Source organism: Macrobrachium nipponense, chromosome 6 (genome assembly GCF_015104395.2).
Source record: "Macrobrachium nipponense isolate FS-2020 chromosome 6, ASM1510439v2, whole genome shotgun sequence".
NCBI classification, from domain to species: domain Eukaryota; kingdom Metazoa; phylum Arthropoda; class Malacostraca; order Decapoda; family Palaemonidae; genus Macrobrachium; species Macrobrachium nipponense.
The window spans coordinates 104,092,187-104,111,594 of NC_061108.1; the positions used below are offsets into that span (position 1 = coordinate 104,092,187).

Consider the following 19,408-nt stretch of genomic DNA (forward strand, 5'->3'; position numbering starts at 1 on the left):
AGGCCACACGTAAAGAAATCATTAATAAAAAGATTTAAGAGAACAATAAAGTGTCTGTTTATTGTTTTTATTTTGTATCGTTCTCAGATATTTTTAAAATCATATTTTGGGAAGGACACGGACAACAGAAGGACAGGATTGAGAGCAATTATTGTACGATAAGTACAGTTATATAGCATTATGTATACACAGACAGACAGATACATATATATATAGCTATATATATATATATCTATATATATATATATATATATATATTATTATTATATAATATACAGAGAGACGAGAGAGAGAGAGAGAGAGAGAGAGAGAGAGAGAGAGAGAGAGTATTATAAGATTATCTGTAGGGTTTAACAAGAGGAACGAAAGTTTTCTAAATTTTCACCAAGCAACGCATTTTAAATTTCAATTCTCTCTTTCTTTCTTTCTTGAGAGAGAGAGAGAGAGAGAGAGAGAGAAACACGAGCAAAACCTAAAGTATTTTTAGAAGGAAATACTTATACTTACTATAATTCTCGCTCTCTCTCCCTCTCCCGAGAACTCTCATTCAAAAAAAAAAAAAGTAGATTTTTCCGCGTTACCGCTATGTATGACTTTACTTGTTTTCTTTTATATCTGTATTTTTAGCTGCCATGATGTATTCTTTGCTACCGCCAGCCTTATGAGAGCTGATAGTTAGCTCAGTGGTCTGGTTAAACTTAATAATAGTAATATATTAATAATATTCTTTGCTGCTATCTCGGTATCATTTGGGGACATTCCAAAATAGAGCAGGAAAATAATGCTGACTTGGTATTGGTAAATTCCCCCGGGAGAGCTTGGTTTCGTGTGGGTAGTAGTAACCAGAAATTACTGGTTACGTCCAGTAATATGACAGATGCACACTGATCTTTGCCTACCGAAAGAATGAGCGTGTAATGGCTGGTTTGTCGTTGGCTGCTTTTGATAGAATTTTGATGCTCTTGACACTGAAATGAGAAGGGGTTGCCGCTGGGGAGGATGATGTTCATAATAAGTGGTTTTTGTTTTTTATTCTAGGAAACGGGTTTTCTTGGTTTTAACAAATATGTATAAATATTTATGGATTTCTTGAGTGGAAGTAGTGGTGTATTTTGAGGTAATAAATGTTTTTGTAAACTGTTTTGTGTTAGGATTTTCCGTTTTAATTTTGATATTTCCCAAAGAAAATAAATGCCTTATGTTAATTGCCATATATATTAGTCCATTCCGTGGAAGTTTCTTGTCTTGTTAATGACATTTTAATTGTTTTTTTCCGTAATAATAATAATAATAATAATAATAATAATAATAATAATAATAATAATAATAATATAATAATAAATATAGTATTATTAATAATAATAACCAAGGTCTAGACCTAGATAATAGCAGTGATACTATGAAATTAACGCATCATTCTGTTAGTACCTAAAAGAGTCTTTTTGTTCTAACTGAGAACCACGAAGGAACTGCAACTCCCAAAGTGCCAACTCATCTCTGTCCATTTTTTTTATTTATTTTGCAATCTCGAGATTGCAGTCTCAGCGTGCTTCCAACCTCTCACCGCAGGTGTGCAACGGAAAGCGAGAGTGCGCCGGCGGGGAAGATGAAGATCTCTGTGACGGTCGAGTGAACTTCGAAGTGAGACTCGTCAACGGCTCTGGGAACCACGAAGGTCGCGTCGAGGTCAAAGGTTAGTCTTGGAGTTTTTTCTTTCTTTCTTTAGTGAGATCATTTAGGTTTTTTTTTCCTCTTTTCCCATTACTTTTATTTTTTCATGTTTTTTTTTCCACTGAAGATTGTTCTTTTAGTGGTCGCAAGGCTTCTAGACCTTGAGTGGTCGGAAAGCTTACTAGGCTTAGGTCTTGAAAAACTGCATAAGTCTAACTAGAACAACGTTTTAAAGGAGAAACAATAGAAGTGACTGGAAAGCTCCTTTTTCATAAGGATATCGTAGAGATTAAACAAATATGGTTTCAAATATGGAAGAAAAGAGGAAGTAAACGCCAAGAACTCAACACTAAACCGAATAACACTTACGAAAGCAAATTGAAGTGCGGTTGCAAAGACAAAGCATCGCCTAAACTGGTTTTGACTGTTTATTTTTATTTCTTGTACCAGGAGGGATATTGATGACTTCCCCGAAGCTTCGCTTGCAAGAAATGTCGCTTCAGGATATCTAAGTTGGCCGCCTTTTTACTTCTACTCTGTATATACCAGGATTTACAACCTAACGATAATAAAACCAACTTAAAAACACATTTAAAAAAAAACACCAGCAACCCAGCTGCGCACCTGTTGAATGTTAGCCTTAGGATCTTACTTTTTAATATGACTAGTAGCATATTTGAAATAGAGATAGACATTTTTAATAGTACCAAGCAAAATGAGTTCTTTGAGCATCCTTGAACAAAGATTATGAGGAAAAACAATATGAACGGACAGACCTTTTTTTTTTTTTCCGTCACGTCCTTGATGTTGCCAATTTTTGAAGGTTCAGTTCGGAATTAGTATTATTATCTTACGTATGTCCTTTATACTTGAATAGTTTCACTGCACACACACACACACACACACACACACACACACACACACACACATATATATATATATATATATAATACATGTGTGTGTATGCATATATGCAAGTGTGTGTATATATATATATATATATATATATATATATATATATATATATATAAAACTTTTCACGCATAAAGGAGGGACTCTAGAGAAAAGGCAATACAATGGTCGCTTTTCAACAGCTGCTGTAAGGATGAATTTCTTTAGGAGATAATCCACAACATATACAGATACACAGAAAGTTCATTACCAGTGCACCGAGGCCGTTACACATAGTGCGTCATTCACCTCATTCGCACATGAGCCCCTATGCTTCCTGGATATTGAAGTCCTCGCTTTCGAATAATGTTGTAATGCATTGACAAACAGTGTCAAACACTACTCTCTCATTCTACTGTGTTGAACCTTTTGGGAGTTATGGGCTGTCTCCCGCTATCCACGAACTGTGACACTAGCTGAAGCATGGATCTGCATACTTATAATTGATATACCAGAATATAGTAAGTGAATTACCAACCTGTCTTCTTGGAACCTAAGTACTAAAGGACGAGGATGCTAAACTAGACTTACGCCTAATTCTAGTGCAGATTCTAAAGGGAGACAGCCCAAAACAACTCCCAGAAGGTTCAACACAGTAGAATGAGAGAGTAGTACTTCTCAATACATTACAACTGCTTTCGGTGCATCTTTCCAACGATTTCTAAGTTTTCCTTTTTCTTCCACTTGACACTGCTCATCATCCCAGATTCACTCTACACCAATGCTACCTTTTTCAAGACTTCCCTGAATATAAATATCTTTTTTCCTAGGTGTCTTGTATGCCATATACAGCATTTTACTTCACTTTCAAACTTCCTTTGTAACTGTTCAATGGCAAACACAGGATCCACACTCTGTCTTGCTTTTCTAAACCGGCACCATTCTTCCTATTTATTGCTTTTGTTACCTGTCTCTTATTCAGACAAATTCCTACGATAGTCCCTTTTGGTATATAAGGTAATGTCATATCCATAAAATTCTTGCAGTTTCTTTTGTCACCCCTCTCACCTAATCATTCGGAACTTTTCCCTCATCAAGCCATACCTTAAAAACCTCGGTCAGCTTCTCAGTCACACTAATAACAGAGGCTCTTCCTCTTAAACTTTGACACTGCTGGGCTAAACAGTGAATTGGGAACTTGTTATTTGGAGATGGTCACACCAAATGTATTTTTTAAAGTTAAAAAAAAAATGTTGAAAATCAGAAGCGTAGGAACTTCAAAACCACCTGCTCAAAAGAAAAGGGGCACACACACACACACACACATACTTCTTCAGTCAACGTATGCGATCCAATTTGATCAGTCTGTACATATTAAATATGTGTTTATTTGCACACATGCCAGCACGTTCCAGTATTTTTATTTCTAACGGTTTTCCAGCCTTTGGCCGTTGGGGCACCATCTGCGATGATATGTGGGGACTTCCTGAAGGAGACGTTCTTTGTCAACAGCTAGGGTTCAACCTCGGTGCCAGGGAAGTGTTCTTCGGTTCCCAGTAAGTGTTCTCCATAAGTATTCCTTCTTATTTAGAAAACAGGCTTGTCATGAATCTCTGGATGTGCAACATTAACATTTGGGAAGAGACTAATATTGAATACAGGTATTCAGAAGTCCTTATGTCTGCATAATTTACAAAGAGGCTAAAGGTATTAAAAACGTGTTTTTATGCGTCTTTAGATTTGAAGCATACGTAAAAAGCAAAAACCGTATTTCATGCATCCAAAAATACAGTATGATATTCATTTAACCACGACGCTTCTAGGATTCATCTTCTGACTCATGCCTTGTTTAAGCATCAAGGTTTTGATAACTGGCGTAAATTTTATATCTCCCCCCCCCCCCCCCAACACTCACACAGAACAACAACTACATTCATTCCATTATCGATCTGAATGTTTGTTTTTCACTGACATATAATATCAAAATAATTCTTTATTTCAATAGCATTCTTGCAAGTCATTAATGGAGGGTTTAGATAATATAAAGATATTTGTGACGAGATTAAAGAGTCACTTGAGAAGATCAGTTAATCAGAGTGCACGAACGTAATGAACTGCGATTTACTTCCTATGGAAGAACTTTCATTGAAATAATAAAATTTACACCTTATTAGTGAAGTCTCATGCACATAGCAATCTTAGGATTACACTGCATTGGAGAATTGGCGTCAAAATAACAAGCTAAATTTTCTCCACATTAACGTTTCAGCTTCGGAAATGGCGAAGGACAGTACTTGATGGACGACCTCAACTGTCTCGGGGACGAGTCTTCCTTATCGGAGTGTGACTTCGCGGGATGGGGCGAGCATGACTGTGGGGAATCAGAGGTTTGTTGACATTCCGTAAGTTGAGGAACCAGGACGTGAATCAGCCAATGACGCGAAATAACACATTTTGTCACGAGAGAGATGGTGTGAATAAGTGACTTCAACCCAATGTCCACGTAAGGACCTTTGGATCAGTCTTGTAAGGCAGTGTCACTCAAGAACTTGTTAGCGTATTGTCACTACTAGACTTTCTGTAAAGTATCCAATATTTTTCTAATACTACTGGTTCAAAATTATAGTCGTTAGATGCGCATGTTTGCAAAGGCGATGATGTTGCATGAACTTGTTGCATAAAACATGTTCACATGACGCACTAGTATCCAATATTTTTTGTTATATCATTGCAAAATTAAAGTTGTAAGTCGCTATGTTCCAGAACTGAAAGATGGACATCTTCAGTATTGGGCACTTACATCGCCTAATTGTTGCACAAAACGTGTTCATGTGACGCACCGCCTAAACTGTTGAGCCTACGTGCTGTGAAATCTCCTTGGATCTAAGGTTGAGCCGACACCCCGTAGTTCTCGTGTGCCTAAAATCTTAAATTGTTGTTATTAACTGATTAAAGACTGGTTGATCGAGTCCTTAACACCGTCGTAAGTTGCTGCTTCAGGTCAGCAGTATCCCAGGTGTGGTTAGTGTGACTATCTGCGATCTGTCGAGCACAGACTAGTACACGTACACTGCAGTCATGTGATGCAACTCGGCATAAGTAAGGATATGCCGACTCGTTTTCTCCTCAAGTTAGGTCGCGCGCGCGCGCGCGCGCGCGCGCGTACATTTGTGTTTGCTGCAAATCCCTGGAATCTCAGTAAGCTTATTGAATTCTTTTTTCATAAATAGATGCAACACACAAGTAGATGTTTATTTTGTATTATACGTCATAGAAAAGAGAGCGGGAATTTATTAGACTGTAAATGCACATATTACTTCACAAACAACACGCACATTTATCCATTTATATCTGTATAAAAAAATGTACATATGTGGGTGTTGGAGAATGAATGACTGTAGTAGTCTCACCGGTATTGATATAAAGATTTGAAAATCAACCTTTTCAAATGGAAGTATTGATAAATTTCTGCCGAATGTTAATGTTGCTTTTCCCATTTCTCCACTTGAACTACTTGAGCCAAACCTGGATGCCTTTCGATATCGAACCCAGAGTAACCAATAAAGAAAGCAAATCCTTTCACGTAAGCTTATCTCGTTCGGCTGGTTGACGCAAGGTAGAATTCTTTGGACCTGGGGTTGGACAATTCCCACCTGCCCGGGTACGGAAAGAGAGGAGAGCTGGTCAATTTGTGGATAGGTGGGGATTACCCCTCAAAATACGACCTCATCTTGAGAATGGAGGCAAGGCCACTTGGACTTGACAAAGGACAAGGTCATAATATCAGGTATCATATTCATTATCCAAGTACGGTTTCAGTTTTTATCTCAAAAGACTTCAGTTTTAAGGGATTTCAAAGATGGCAAGTTTTCTGTTTGGTTGCTATCCAAGTGACAGAAAACAGGAAGGCATTTAACTTTCCCTCTTCCCAAAAGAAACTAGAACACGGGAGACGTATAAAAAAAGATACGCAATACAATAGGAATCCGAAGACACATAGGAAAGATATATATATATATATAAAGAAATATCTTGGATTGAAAGTGCCATCGACCAATTATCGACCTCTGAAGAGTCGGGAAGTTTCAACTCTTCACGTGACTAAGCCCAAAAACAATTATACGTACAAATAGATGGATAGATATGAATCCTTGAAAATTGCAGATGTATAAATACACAACGCTGTCCATCATAAAACAGTAAAATTAGATAATGTGTTAACAGCAAAGTCTGAAAGATTTATTATCTATATATTTATTTGAGAGAGAGAGAGAGAGAGAGAGTTACAAGGAGTTGCAAGGATTAGGATGTCTCAAAGACTTTTTAGTCCATCTGAGGAGACATCGTGCACTCACTTATTTCTAGGAGCAGGTTTTACTGTTCATTCACAGTGTCCTAATGATTTTGTCTAGCTTTCTTTTAAACTCATCCACACTGTTGCTGTTTACAACTTCTGGTTGCAGTTTATTCCATGTGTCACATATCTTGTATGCAAAGAAGTTCCCACAATGGTATGTGTTTTATCTCTTCAGTGCTAGTTTCCATCCATTATTTCTTGTCTGGTTTTCGTTTAATGTCAATAGGTTGCTGTCTACTTTTGTTATGCCTTTCAGTATTTTAAATGTTTTTATTAGTTGTCCTTGCATCATTCCTGTTTCTAAGCCATACATGTTCTGGCTCTCGAGTCGTCTTTGGTAACCTATTTGCCTGATGGATGGAATTAAATTTGTGGCTCTTGCTTGTACACTTTCTAATCTATTCACGTCCTTCCTTAGTGTTGGTGACCATAACTGTACTGCATATTCAAGAGGAGGTCTAACTATTAATGTGTAGAGCTGTAGCACTGATAGAGAGATTTTCACCCCTGGAATAAAAATTGTCGTCATAGAGAGAGAGAGAGAGAGAGAGAGAGAAATTATCACCTCTGAAATAAACATTGGCGTCATGAGAGAGAGAGAGAGAGAGAGAGGAGAGAGAGAGATTTTGAACAATGAAATAAGCATTGCCGTCATGAAGAGATAGAGAGAGAGATTTTCACCGCTGGAATAAAAATTGTCTGGGAGATATTTTCATCATTTGGATTAAAATTGTCGTCACTAGAGAGAGAGATTCTCACCATTGAAATTAAAATTGCCGTCATGAGAGAGCGGGGGAGAGAGGTAGGGGGGTGAGGGGGTTGCGTGGTATATTTTTATTGGAATACCAAACTGGAGTCAAAGTTTGTATGATATGTTATGCCCGTAGGTTAATATGCCATGCATATTAACTGCAGACATACTCATGATAGACCGAAACATACGTTTAGCTGCTTCAGACAAATGAGAGCAGCGCGAGATATCCCTCTCCAGTTGCTGTTAAACACATCGAGATCATATTATATCAAGGGTGAAATTTCATTCATCGAAAACCATTGTAATTCCAGGAATGAATGTAAGTTACTCCAGTACGTCTAACGAGTATTCACAAGCCACGGAATAAAAAGAAAAAAATATATATATATCAGATGAACTGACAAGAAAGCTCTCTTTTACCATGATGTTTGTCTCCAAATTGCATCGTTAAACGTTCTTATTGTGCAGGCTGGAAAATTTAAGTGCCGCTTGGGTCAGTTCTGTAAAGAGACAACAAATAGAGATAAAAAAAAAAAATACCATACAGCGGATGTTTTGAGAAGCTAAGGAAGGCGGAGACATTGTTCGGTGTGTACCATGAGATGATATTCTAAAAACTGGAAAGGGAGTGATGCAGTTATTTGTTTTTCTTTCTTATTTTCCATTTTTTTCCTTTGAGTGCGAGGTCTAAGCAATAAAACGGTATTCTTTTGAATCAAAGGAAACGATAAAGCTAAATTATGCAAACATTCTCCTATGAATAGCTAACTATTTAAATGAAACTTTCACATGCTTACGTACATAGAACAAAAAATGCGGAAATCTTAACTCTAAGTGAACAATACGAACACTTCTTAGACCCAGAGCTTTCGCCTTAAAATAACCTGTTCTTGGGCTTCGGGAATTTCCACTTATTCCCAGAACTGCGTTAGTGGGCGAGGTACTACATAGCCACGCATCTTAATGAAAACGCACTCTCTTGAAACGAAGTTGATTTGTTTTCGTAGTATTTTAGCCCATTTTTTATATATATATATTTAGGTTAATTTATATTACTAATTTTCACTCTTTCAATTTTTTAAACAATCTTCATATTTTAACCTCATCCTTATCCTATCATTTACGTTGTTGTTGAACGTCTTTTGCATTGCATTATTGAGCAAGAAAATCCTCTGGGTGTCATTGCTGGCCTTTGGTCAGCTCACCCTCCTCCGTCCGGAATATATGCTTGAAAAATTTATTATTATTAATATGGTAAGTCATGACAGTAATAGCCTACAATCGGTAGTCTAAAAGCCGTGAACAGAAATAAATATCTGGACTAACTTAGGTGAAGTCACGCACATTTATCAATTGACATCTAAAGCGGTATGACAGTAAAATTCCATTCTTCTTCCCCATAATATCAGTCAGTTGATCATATTATTGGTGATCATTATTTAAGCATAATAGACAGAGTAAATAAATGTTGTTGAACTTCATCTCGTCGTATCTGTCGAACGAACTAGCTTCGTATTTCATTGAAGATCACGAGTGTTTCTCATCACTCCCTCTTTGTTTCGTAGGCGGAGAACTTTGCGGGTTTTCCCACGCTGATATTCATACGGTTTCACAACTGGATTTAGTCGTTGTAGTGGTTGAACATGGTGGAAGATGTTCTAATCGTTGTAAGTATTTTGGGCTTAAATATCCATTTTATTTTATAGAAAGACGTGAAAGGGGCCATATGTTACATGAAAGGCAGAATTATGCCAGCTATATGCGAGGAATTCTATAAAGTATTAAGGCTAAAGTTGAGGTGTCAAAATAAATTATTTAGAACTGCATTGAAATATGGGAGGCTCGAGTGTCTCATGCATCCATGCAGAAAAGACGTGTAAGACTGAATCGAAAGAGCTTCGGGTCAAATCAAAACGAAAGATAAGGCAATAACATCTATTTTTATGGTTACAGGTCTATTTATGTGAGGATTTCAGGCCAATTGTACTATAGTAGATTCTTATCAACCGTGCATTTGATGTCTAGGCTAATCCCTTACGACGCCCTTGATTTGCTGTTGATAAGCCAATCACAGGGCTGAAAACTCTCAGTCTCTCTCGAGAGTTCACATGGGTGGGTTGTATGTTCCACCTCTCCTCAGGGATACTTTTGAAAGACGTATATCTAAAGAGAGGTGGAACACACATCCCGCCTCTGTGAACTCTCGAGAGAGACTGAGAGTTTCCAGCCCTGTGGTTTGCTTATCAACAGCCAATCAGGAGCGTCGTAAGGGACAGACCTGGACATCAAATGTACGGTTGATGTGAACCTACTATAGTCAAAACCTTTATCATAATAACTGATATACAGTTTTGCCAAGCAGATAAAAAGAAACTGCCATTTACACGTAGGATATTTGAGACGAGCTCAACGCCATCATCCACGTTCATCCACCCCTCGTCATGCGCTGGGACCTAGGCCAACAGAACCTTTAGTAAGATGGGAAAACCGGTTCGGGAGAAGTACCGGTAGACGCTGGGGTGTTTCGGGAAGTTTCCAGGTTGCCACTATCGTCCATTTTGATTAGATATAGTCCTCTTTCTTGCACGTTTATTATTATTTTATTCCCGTTTGAATTCTTGTATACCTACCTACCCAATAGATTTTATATTACTCTCGTTTTTTTTATTATTTGTTCAAGCCACCCTTGGATTTTTCTCAAGATTTAATTTCTTTTTAGGTTATTTCTCTTGATACTCCTAGCTTTCAAACAACGCTTGTTAAGGAATAGCTGCAATATGTGTACTTGTATTTTTTTATGATTTTATCTTTTTTTATCTGTTTTCGGAATTATATTTGTTGTTCTTTGTGTGTATTTAGTAAGTAGTTGCCAAACAATAGCCCGTGATATTTCTCAGTGTTGTTTATTTTACATTGTTAGCCAGCAATGTGTATTTTGCCTTATAAACTACCTCTCTTAATGAATAACTTTCTTATACTTGAACCAATTATTTATTTTGTTATTTTACTCATGACAAATTGCACCATTTTCCCAGATTTCAATACAGAACATCCCATGTTACTTGATAGTATACGTTTCGTTGTTGAACGCCCTCTGTTTATACATTTGTAATCACCTCAGGCGGCAGGTGTTACGTGCTTCAAACCCGGCGACACCTGCGGAAGGGACCAGTGGAAATGTTCCAACGGCAAGTGTGTGGGCATCGGATTTCTCTGCGATACCGTCGACGACTGCAAGGACAATTCCGACGAAGAAAGGACTATGTGCCAGGTATAAAGAAATGTAGATAGGAGTAAACTTGATCAAATCAAGCAAACCATAGTCAAATGGGTGTCATCAGTGAATGAAAATAGGTCGTTCTAACAAAACAGTTGTAAGATCTTTACGATGCTGACGAGTTATTTGTCTTTGGCCACATATTCGGTGGAGGGCTCATGTTTATTTCTACTCAAAAAAGACATTTTTTTCTGTTACTGGGTAATGGCTTGTCTCCTTTACATTATTTTAGGGACAGTAGTGAGTGCTTAGTATGAGAAAAAAATTATAATTAGAATCCTCTCTACTTTTCAATATAAAGTGGTTGGTGGTTCTTTGAGTTTTCCAAATAACTGTAGGATACTAAGAATTCTATGTAGCTCTTGAAAATCTGATTACGGTTACTACTACTACTACTACTACTACTACTACTACTGCTACTGCTACTACTACTACTACTACTACTACTACTACTACTAGTAGTAGTAGTAGTAGTAGTAGTATCGTTGTTGTTATTATCACTGACAAAATGGTTATTGACTTTATAAAAAAAGTTTGTTGCGTATACGGATTACGCTGCTTTATTTGCACAATTATTAGACTCATTGTTTTGCAACTAGCATATCATGCAGTATTACCGTATCTGTATCATTAAAAGCAGGCCAGAACATATCAATGTCATAAGTACCTCACAGCAACATAATTTTATCACCCATCAACAACAGACTTATCTCCTTTATATCAGAGATTGACAGCAGATAACAGTTCTTGTCTTCCTGACCTCTAAGCTATAAACATCACATTTCACAATTTCAGCTTCCCGGTCTCTTCTATCACAGTAGCGTTTACGGAGCTGCGTATCCAAGATGCTGCATCTCCTCTGCAGCTTCCATCAGTAAAGTTAACAAAAATATTGTGATTATGTCAATAACTGGAAAATCTTCAAGTGCATTAAAAGCCCCCCGCCCCCCCGCCCCCCCCCCCCTTTGTTTCCAAGATACAATCTTTTTCGTTAGGTTATCGATTCTAGAGTCAATTTTCAATTGAGTAGTCTTCTCCATAAAATTATCAGTTTTAAAGTCAAGTGTCCTGTGTCAAATTTCTTGAGCCATCAACTGGCTCTTGCTTAAAGTTTTCAAACTTTGCAACCCCTTGATCTAGTCACTAGATCAAGGGGTGGCTCAGTCTCCCTCTCAACACTGACTGCATTCTACGTTTCTTTATATCCATTCACAGTTCCTCTCTCAACACTGACTGCATTCTACGTTTCTTTATACCCATTCACAGTTCCTCTCTCAACACTGACTGCATTCTACGTTTCTTTATACCCATTCACAGTTCCTCTCTCAACACTGACTGCATTCTACGTGTCTTTATATCCATTCACAGTTCCTCTCTCAACGCTGACTGCATTCTACGTTTCTTTATATCCATTCACAGTTCCTCTCTCAACACTGACTGCATTCTACGTGTCTTTATATCCATTCACAGTTCCTCTCTCAACGCTGACTGCATTCTACGTGTCTTTATATCCATTCACAGTTCCTCTCTCAACGCTGACTGCATTCTACGTGTCTTTATATCCATTCACAATAAAATGTGCTTTATTAAAACAAGAAAGGCAACGCCACTTCAGATCCGTGATGTTATCATCACTGATACCATCTAGAAATGCGTATTTCTAGATGGAGTCAGTGGTGACGACATCAAGAAGTGGCTCGTAATATGATACCACTCATCACATTTATGCCCCACCTTATCTTTATCTTTTATTATACCTACAAATAGGGCAAATCAGCATTTCCTTTCTGCTAGTCATAATACATTTTCATTGACAATCGAATCTTATAATGATGCTTTATATGATACAAACAGTTTCACAATAAAAAAAAGACGTTTATGTTATGCTCAAAATGCCAGAGGGCCATGAGCAAGCTAGCAATGCACATTTTCTTTTCCACATCGCCAATTCGAAGTCGTAATAGTAGTAGCATCAAAATGCCTTGTGCCGTATATCAATTTTAGTCATATAGATAAGTAATTTTTTATTTCCTCTTCTTCTCGCAAGGCTCCATTAGAAGCGCGACTGGTAAATGGAGCCAGGACAGGCGAAGGTGTCCCATTAGGTCGCGTGGAGCTGCGTTACTTGGGCGTCTGGGGTACCATTTGTGACGACGATTTCGGACTGGAAGAGGGACACGTAAGTGCCCCGTCAGACTCTCTCTCTCCTCTCTCTCTCTCTCTCTCTCTCTCTCTCTCTCTCTCTCTCCTTCGTTGCTAGTGCTTTCAATGGCATTTTTCTCAGATAGCCAACATCCTTTTTTGTTGGAAATACTTTTTGTTGATTATGAATTGTGAACAGGTTTCATAATTACCTTTTAAAATTGTCCTTCGTAATCCTTTATCCTTTTGACATTTTTATTTAGTCGTCACTATCAGGGACATTGTCTTTTTTTTTTCTTTTTTACTAAAACTTATTTTCCAAGTCTACAATAGTAGTCCGTTGTTGAGAAAAGAGTTCTCCATACGGCTGACATATATTGCAAACCAGTAATAAGATAAACGAAGAAAAATGCCCATTCATCCCTCGGCTTCATTCCTTTAATCGAGAATTCAGTCAGCAAAGGATTTTTTATTATAACCGAATCATTTCCATCCTCCTTCAGGTGGTCTGTCGGATGATGGGTTGGGAAGGGGCCTCTCGCGTCCACAAGAACAACACGTTCGGTCCAGGGTCAGGACGCGTCTGGATAGACGACCTGAGATGTATAGGGTACGAGACCTCCGTGTCCGACTGCCAGCATCTTCCCTGGGGTCAGAATAACTGTGACCACACTGAAGACGTCGGTGTCGAATGTTCCAATACTCCGGTTGATAGATCTGTAAGTCTCCTGTAAGTCTCCTGTAAGTCTCCTGTAAGTCTCCTGTGATTCGCAAGTTCCTCTTGATTTGAATGAAAGACAAATGTTTAGTAGCATCCCTGGAAGTCACTCTTATGTACACTTTCTCTTGGTTATGTTTATTAGTAAATAATGGACTGTGAAGTGTTATGTGTGTGTGTGTGTGTGTTGATGTTTATCTTTATCATTGTTTGTTCTTTCCTCTTTACATATATAGTCATTAGTACATTCTATGAAACCTTGCCAAGTAACTGCATGGCTCTTTGGTTCGTTCCGTTAGAGTGTAAGCTCATCGAATATTATTTATATATAAATGTATAGAAGACAACATTTTTCCAATGATTTCGTTATCCCTATATATTCAAAGTTAAACTGAGAGTGTTAGCATTTTTATTCTGAACAGTATAGAAATAAACTTGCTAAGTAACGTGTGAAGATTTGAACCCTAATCAAATAGAAAGATGAAAACTTTTTAAAGGTGTGTAGATGCCCTTGGAAACAGGATTGAAATGCTTATAAGTCAGTCGTCATTTTAGGACAGTAATTTTCTCGAAAAAAATCAAATTGATATATTACGTCTGTTACACTTCGTATTAACTAGTGGAATGTTTTGCAAGATAGATCCCTTGCCTGAATGGAACTTACAGAGGAGATATCAGTTACTAACTACTTTTTTTCTTTTCCAGGCGAGGGCTTTACGTTTCCAGTCCCATCAGTCTTGACGTAAAAAAATTCAAGGTTAATTTCAGTTTTTCTTCTCAGAGAGAAGAAACTGTCGTGTCTCCGACGGCAGGTACCACCGAAGAGGTCTCCCTCCCTGTCACTTGCGGCCAGAGGCTGATTGAAGACAACCCGAATGCCCCAACTTTAGAGAAACCCAAAGTCGTCAGTGGGCACACGCCTCCTCAAGGGGCGCATCCATGGATGGTACGTCGCTGTAGATCCCTAGAAGAGAGTAGTTTAAAGCAGCTTTTGTTTATTTCTGCCAACTCTTCTATCTGATTCTTTGGGAAGACCGTAATGTAAGATATATTAAACCGCCAGCTCGAGTGACTTTACTCTTATGTTGGAGTTCTTGAATTTAGGTCTTACTTTCTAAGATCAGTGCAAAATTCTTGAGCCGCCGTGAAAAGTCTGGAGAATTATTCTTATGTGTATTTGTCTTTCACTCCTTGGTATTTATGTAATTTTTTTTAAAATTTTTAGTTGGCTTTATCTCAAAATACTACTACATATCTGAAAAGGTATATTGCAGGCCAGAATTTTTCTTCATGGGTGTCTTGCAACTCCTTCCTGGTTTAGTATTTTTCCTCTAATACGCAGGTCTCTCTCTGCCTAGAAAAATAGTCTAAAGTAGTTGGCAAAAAATGAATTGCCTCTCTGAACTTGGCGCATGCCACCTACGTATCCGTGGACACTTATATTTTACTTTTGCCTATTTTTTAAATTTGAATTATGCCAGTTCCTCTCGTTGAAAATTGTAAGTAGAAAATTCACAAGTTGTACAAAACTTGTACAACTCAGGTACTTATTAGGAAGTTATTGAAATGTATTAAGCTTGCACGATATCCTCATAGTTAGTTATATTAAGCCATGTACTTGTAATGTTTGCGTCCTAAAATAGTGTTATGGAATACATTAAATTTGCTTTAATGTTCCACAATAAATTAGAAAATTAGTAATTTTTTAAGTTTCAAGTAAATTTTTAAAAACTTTGCAAAATCTATAGCAATAAAAAAAATTTCGTTTGTCTTCTTTCATGTACCCTTAACCCTTTAGCAAAATAACAGTTACGATTTTTTTTCCGCGTATTTTCCTGTGAGATACGAAACAAACAAAAAAAATTCAAAAAACGTTCTGATTTTTTCCTCCAGGTAAACATCAACCTCCTCACCAGAACAGGTCCTACGCAGTGGTGTGGAGGGGCCATCTTGACGGAGGATTCCATCCTGACAGCTGCTCATTGCCTTCACAAATACCCATCTTCAACGTACATCGTCCGAGTAGGAGATTTTAACACCGAGGTGAGAACGGCCTCTATATTTCGTTGTTTCGGGTGCCATTAAATTTTATTCTTTATGAATGCTGTTACTTATAAAGGTTTTTTCTTATCATATCTCCTGTTCATATCTCTTTAATGAACGTTCTCTTCTGGGAAAACTTGTTACTCAAGCTCATTGACTTGTTGGTTTCCTCATTTGCTCGAGGGGTTACTGGCAAGAGGGCAGCCTAGTCCTATTGCAAAGGCATAAATTTCAAGGGACATTTTTTTCAACGGGAATTTCTTAATGACAAGCTGAACACGTGCTGTTTCAGTAATTTAGCATCATAAGTACTTCTTTTACTCAAAAGTCCTGGCTTTGTTTTCAGTTTTACGTGACGTTCAACCACTCCATCTCCATCTTTTCACAGTGCTTGGCTCGACAGCCTAAATTTCATATATCAGTCATGTTCTACAAAGAGATCTGCTTGTCTTAATATGGGCTATCCTGTACTCATTTGTATAACAATGAAAGAAAAGTCATTATAAAGGAAAGAATAAAAATAAACAACTTAACTGGAAAGAATATTTGTTTCCTTGTTTCTCTCTCTGCTCTTATAAGTTGAAAAACTCGAAAGGAACCTTCTCTTCTTTGCAGGAGGAAGAAGAAGAAGAGCAAGAATTCCGCGTAGCTTCCATGGCGATCCATCACCTCTTCGACAAGGGCCCTTACCTCAACAACGATATTGCCATTCTTAAAATTAAAAGGAAGAATGGAGAAGGTGTCAGGTAAGGGAACTCTCTTTGAGACCAGAACTAACGGGCTTCGTGAAGAACATCTCAAGGAAATTCAATATTTACATAGGGATCAAATATATTGTGCGATTGATCTATACCTAGAAATGAACGATCAGCCAATAAAGTGTTTAAGAATGATCTCTCTCTCTCTCTCTCTCTCTCTCTCTCTCTCTCTCTCTCTCTCTCTCTCTCTCTCTTATTGACTTGATAGAGCTTTCCTGGGAGTTCCAACGTTAAACAATTCAATCTTAAATACTACCTTACTCTAAAGAATTAGTCACTAAATGAATAGCCCTAACGGCAACTCTGTATATTACGAAACCTTATTTATGATTATTTAGCCTTTTCCTTCACTCAGGGTTTACTTTATGACACATAACAGTTGTGCAAACTTTCCTATTTATCTTTTTTTTCAGGTTTGGCAGGTATGTCCAACCACTTTGTTTGGTACCTCCTCGCTGGAATTATCCTCCTTACCGTAACTGCACTGTGGCAGGTTGGGGTAGTCTTGGGATTGCTCTGGGTATGTATCTTTGTTTCATTGTTAATATTGATTGAGAAAATACCAGTGGTTATTTCTGTCACTATTCTACGACGTGGGTCTTCTAACTAGTTTAAATTACTGTATAGATCACTGCTGGTTCAAGGAAAACGTTACATAGATATTAAAAATTCAGATGAGTCCCACTAATAACATAAAAAAGATGACAGCTTAAATCCTTTTCGAAGTGACTTGTTTGATGCATTTTCTCAAATTACACCAGATTTTTTATAAATAATTTCATCGTTAGCAAAAGAACATGACTTCGAGGAAATCATGAATCGTGTAATGGGTCTTTCTGAACATTCCAGGTCGTTCCAGAGTTCTTCAGTCTGCTTTGCTTCCCATTCTTCCGGATGAAATATGCAAAGCTGACAATGTCTATGGTGATACAAGGTTGACAGAAGGGATGTTCTGCGCTGGCTACTTGGAGGGAGGCATTGATACTTGCCAAGGGGATTCGGGAGGACCTATGGTTTGCATAGTAGACGGTAGGTTTTTAAGTGGTTAACCGATCACGCTAACAACACTTATAAAGGATCGCTAGTGCCCAGTGGATTTTTTACTTGATATTTTAAGTAAGTTTTAATGCTCAAAGCCAAATGTAAAGATTTGTAACTTTTTGTAGGAAGCTTCATCATATTACTTTGGAGTGTAGCAAACACAAATGTTGATTTATTTTAGTGTCCATGTACGAATTTGTTTTGGAATTCATGCTCACGCACATTATGCTGCAAATGTAATTTTATATAGAATTCGTTGTACTTTATCAAAACGAACGGGCCAGATTCAAATCGTGGCTTGGAAAGATGCACTTAGGGGCAAGTTATTCCCAAGGTATGGTGAATTTGATATTTAAGTGATCCCGTTCGCAGTCAACAAAATGTATCATATAGTAGACTGTGATGGTGCAGTTAAAGTTTAATGCTATTCCATTATAATTTCAGGTCGCCACACTGTTGTGGGAATTACCAGCTGGGGTCATGGCTGTGCCCGAGCTAACAAGCCTGGGGTTTACACCAAAGTGACCCAGTTTCTTCCATGGCTGTACTCAAACTTGGTGTGATTTGTTTTCCCATAACCAGGAACTTGTAGATATATTTCGTCGTTGCGTTTCGTCATTATCGTGGTTGACAAATGCAGAGTATTTTACATTTTATTTTTGGGTAGTTTGGGCGTTGTTATTGCTATTACCGGAACTTGCGAACATACTTACTGAAGAAGCTTAAGTGGCCATCAACTTGTAAAAAACTGTTCCAGAGAATACCAGAACAGTATTATCAAATTTAAAAAAACTGAGATCAACTATGATTGTCAAATTATTGCACTTGAAACAAATGACAGACGAAGGAATTTCGATGTTAAGAAAAAGATACAAATCATACCGGAAATAGCTGTGATTCGCTATGTTTGCTGAGCTTCGTAAAATCTCTTCAGTAACTTGAATGTAAAGAAGTTATTTTCGTAGTCGGATTTAAAGATATATTGAATAAATGTAATTGTAATAATTCTCTAATGTAACCATTTCATTTCCGACTGGAATCACTGCCCTTATATTATTGCAGGACTACAATTACAACTATCGTACTTCAAAAAGGAATGAGTGAAAACCCATATATATATATATATATATATATATATATATATATATATATATATATATATATATATATATATATATATATATATAATTAGTACATTCGTCGACTGACTGGAATCACAGCCACTGCACTGTTCAAAAATACAATAATTTAGTTGCTGAAAAGACTAAGATCCCAACCATTACTGGAATTCCAGTTATTTTGGTCCTCGCAACCGTCACGTAGGGCTTCGGTTCCCAGACTGTTTCCTCCGGTAACAAAATTATGTTGCCCGGTGGGAAGCTAATAATTACACTAAAAAGAGACTACAAGTTCACTTGAACTTATACTGTGTTGGATAAGATAGTTAAAGTCGGTGGCATCTGTGACGACTTTCGCTGACCTGTGATCAAAATTATTCATATCCAGTATTGTCTTGTTGAGCATCTGTGAGTCATTCTTTGACAAGTCGCATCCAGTTTTTTTATTTTCACAAGGAAAACGCAGCAGCTTGGTGAACACTCCTCTTACAAAAACCAGAGCTGTTGAAGTCGTTTTGTGCTCCCCTTCACTGAAAGTGATAAAAGCATATAGGCCGGGTTTAAATTCCATCTCCAATTGCATGTTTCAAAACGGATGATAATTTTAGATATTGCGATTTTGACCTCAGTGATCCATT

General features: G+C 37.5%; 1 protein-coding gene across 1 annotated transcript in view; it reads left to right on the forward strand.

Annotated features, from left to right (window-relative positions):
* Positions 1–19,115, forward strand: part of LOC135216798 (uncharacterized) — a 63,060-nt gene extending 43,945 nt beyond the window's left edge. Inside the window, exons 20-31 of the mRNA XM_064252286.1 lie at positions 1,570–1,693; positions 4,004–4,118; positions 4,832–4,949; positions 10,795–10,944; positions 12,998–13,129; positions 13,596–13,811; positions 14,592–14,756; positions 15,704–15,853; positions 16,469–16,599; positions 17,025–17,131; positions 17,461–17,640; positions 18,097–19,115. Coding sequence (XP_064108356.1) covers positions 1,570–1,693; positions 4,004–4,118; positions 4,832–4,949; positions 10,795–10,944; positions 12,998–13,129; positions 13,596–13,811; positions 14,592–14,756; positions 15,704–15,853; positions 16,469–16,599; positions 17,025–17,131; positions 17,461–17,640; positions 18,097–18,215 — 1,707 coding nt within the window. The 3' untranslated portion in view covers positions 18,216–19,115. The remainder of the gene's footprint in view (positions 1–1,569; positions 1,694–4,003; positions 4,119–4,831; positions 4,950–10,794; positions 10,945–12,997; positions 13,130–13,595; positions 13,812–14,591; positions 14,757–15,703; positions 15,854–16,468; positions 16,600–17,024; positions 17,132–17,460; positions 17,641–18,096) is intronic.
* The last annotated feature ends 293 nt before the right edge of the window (positions 19,116–19,408 follow it).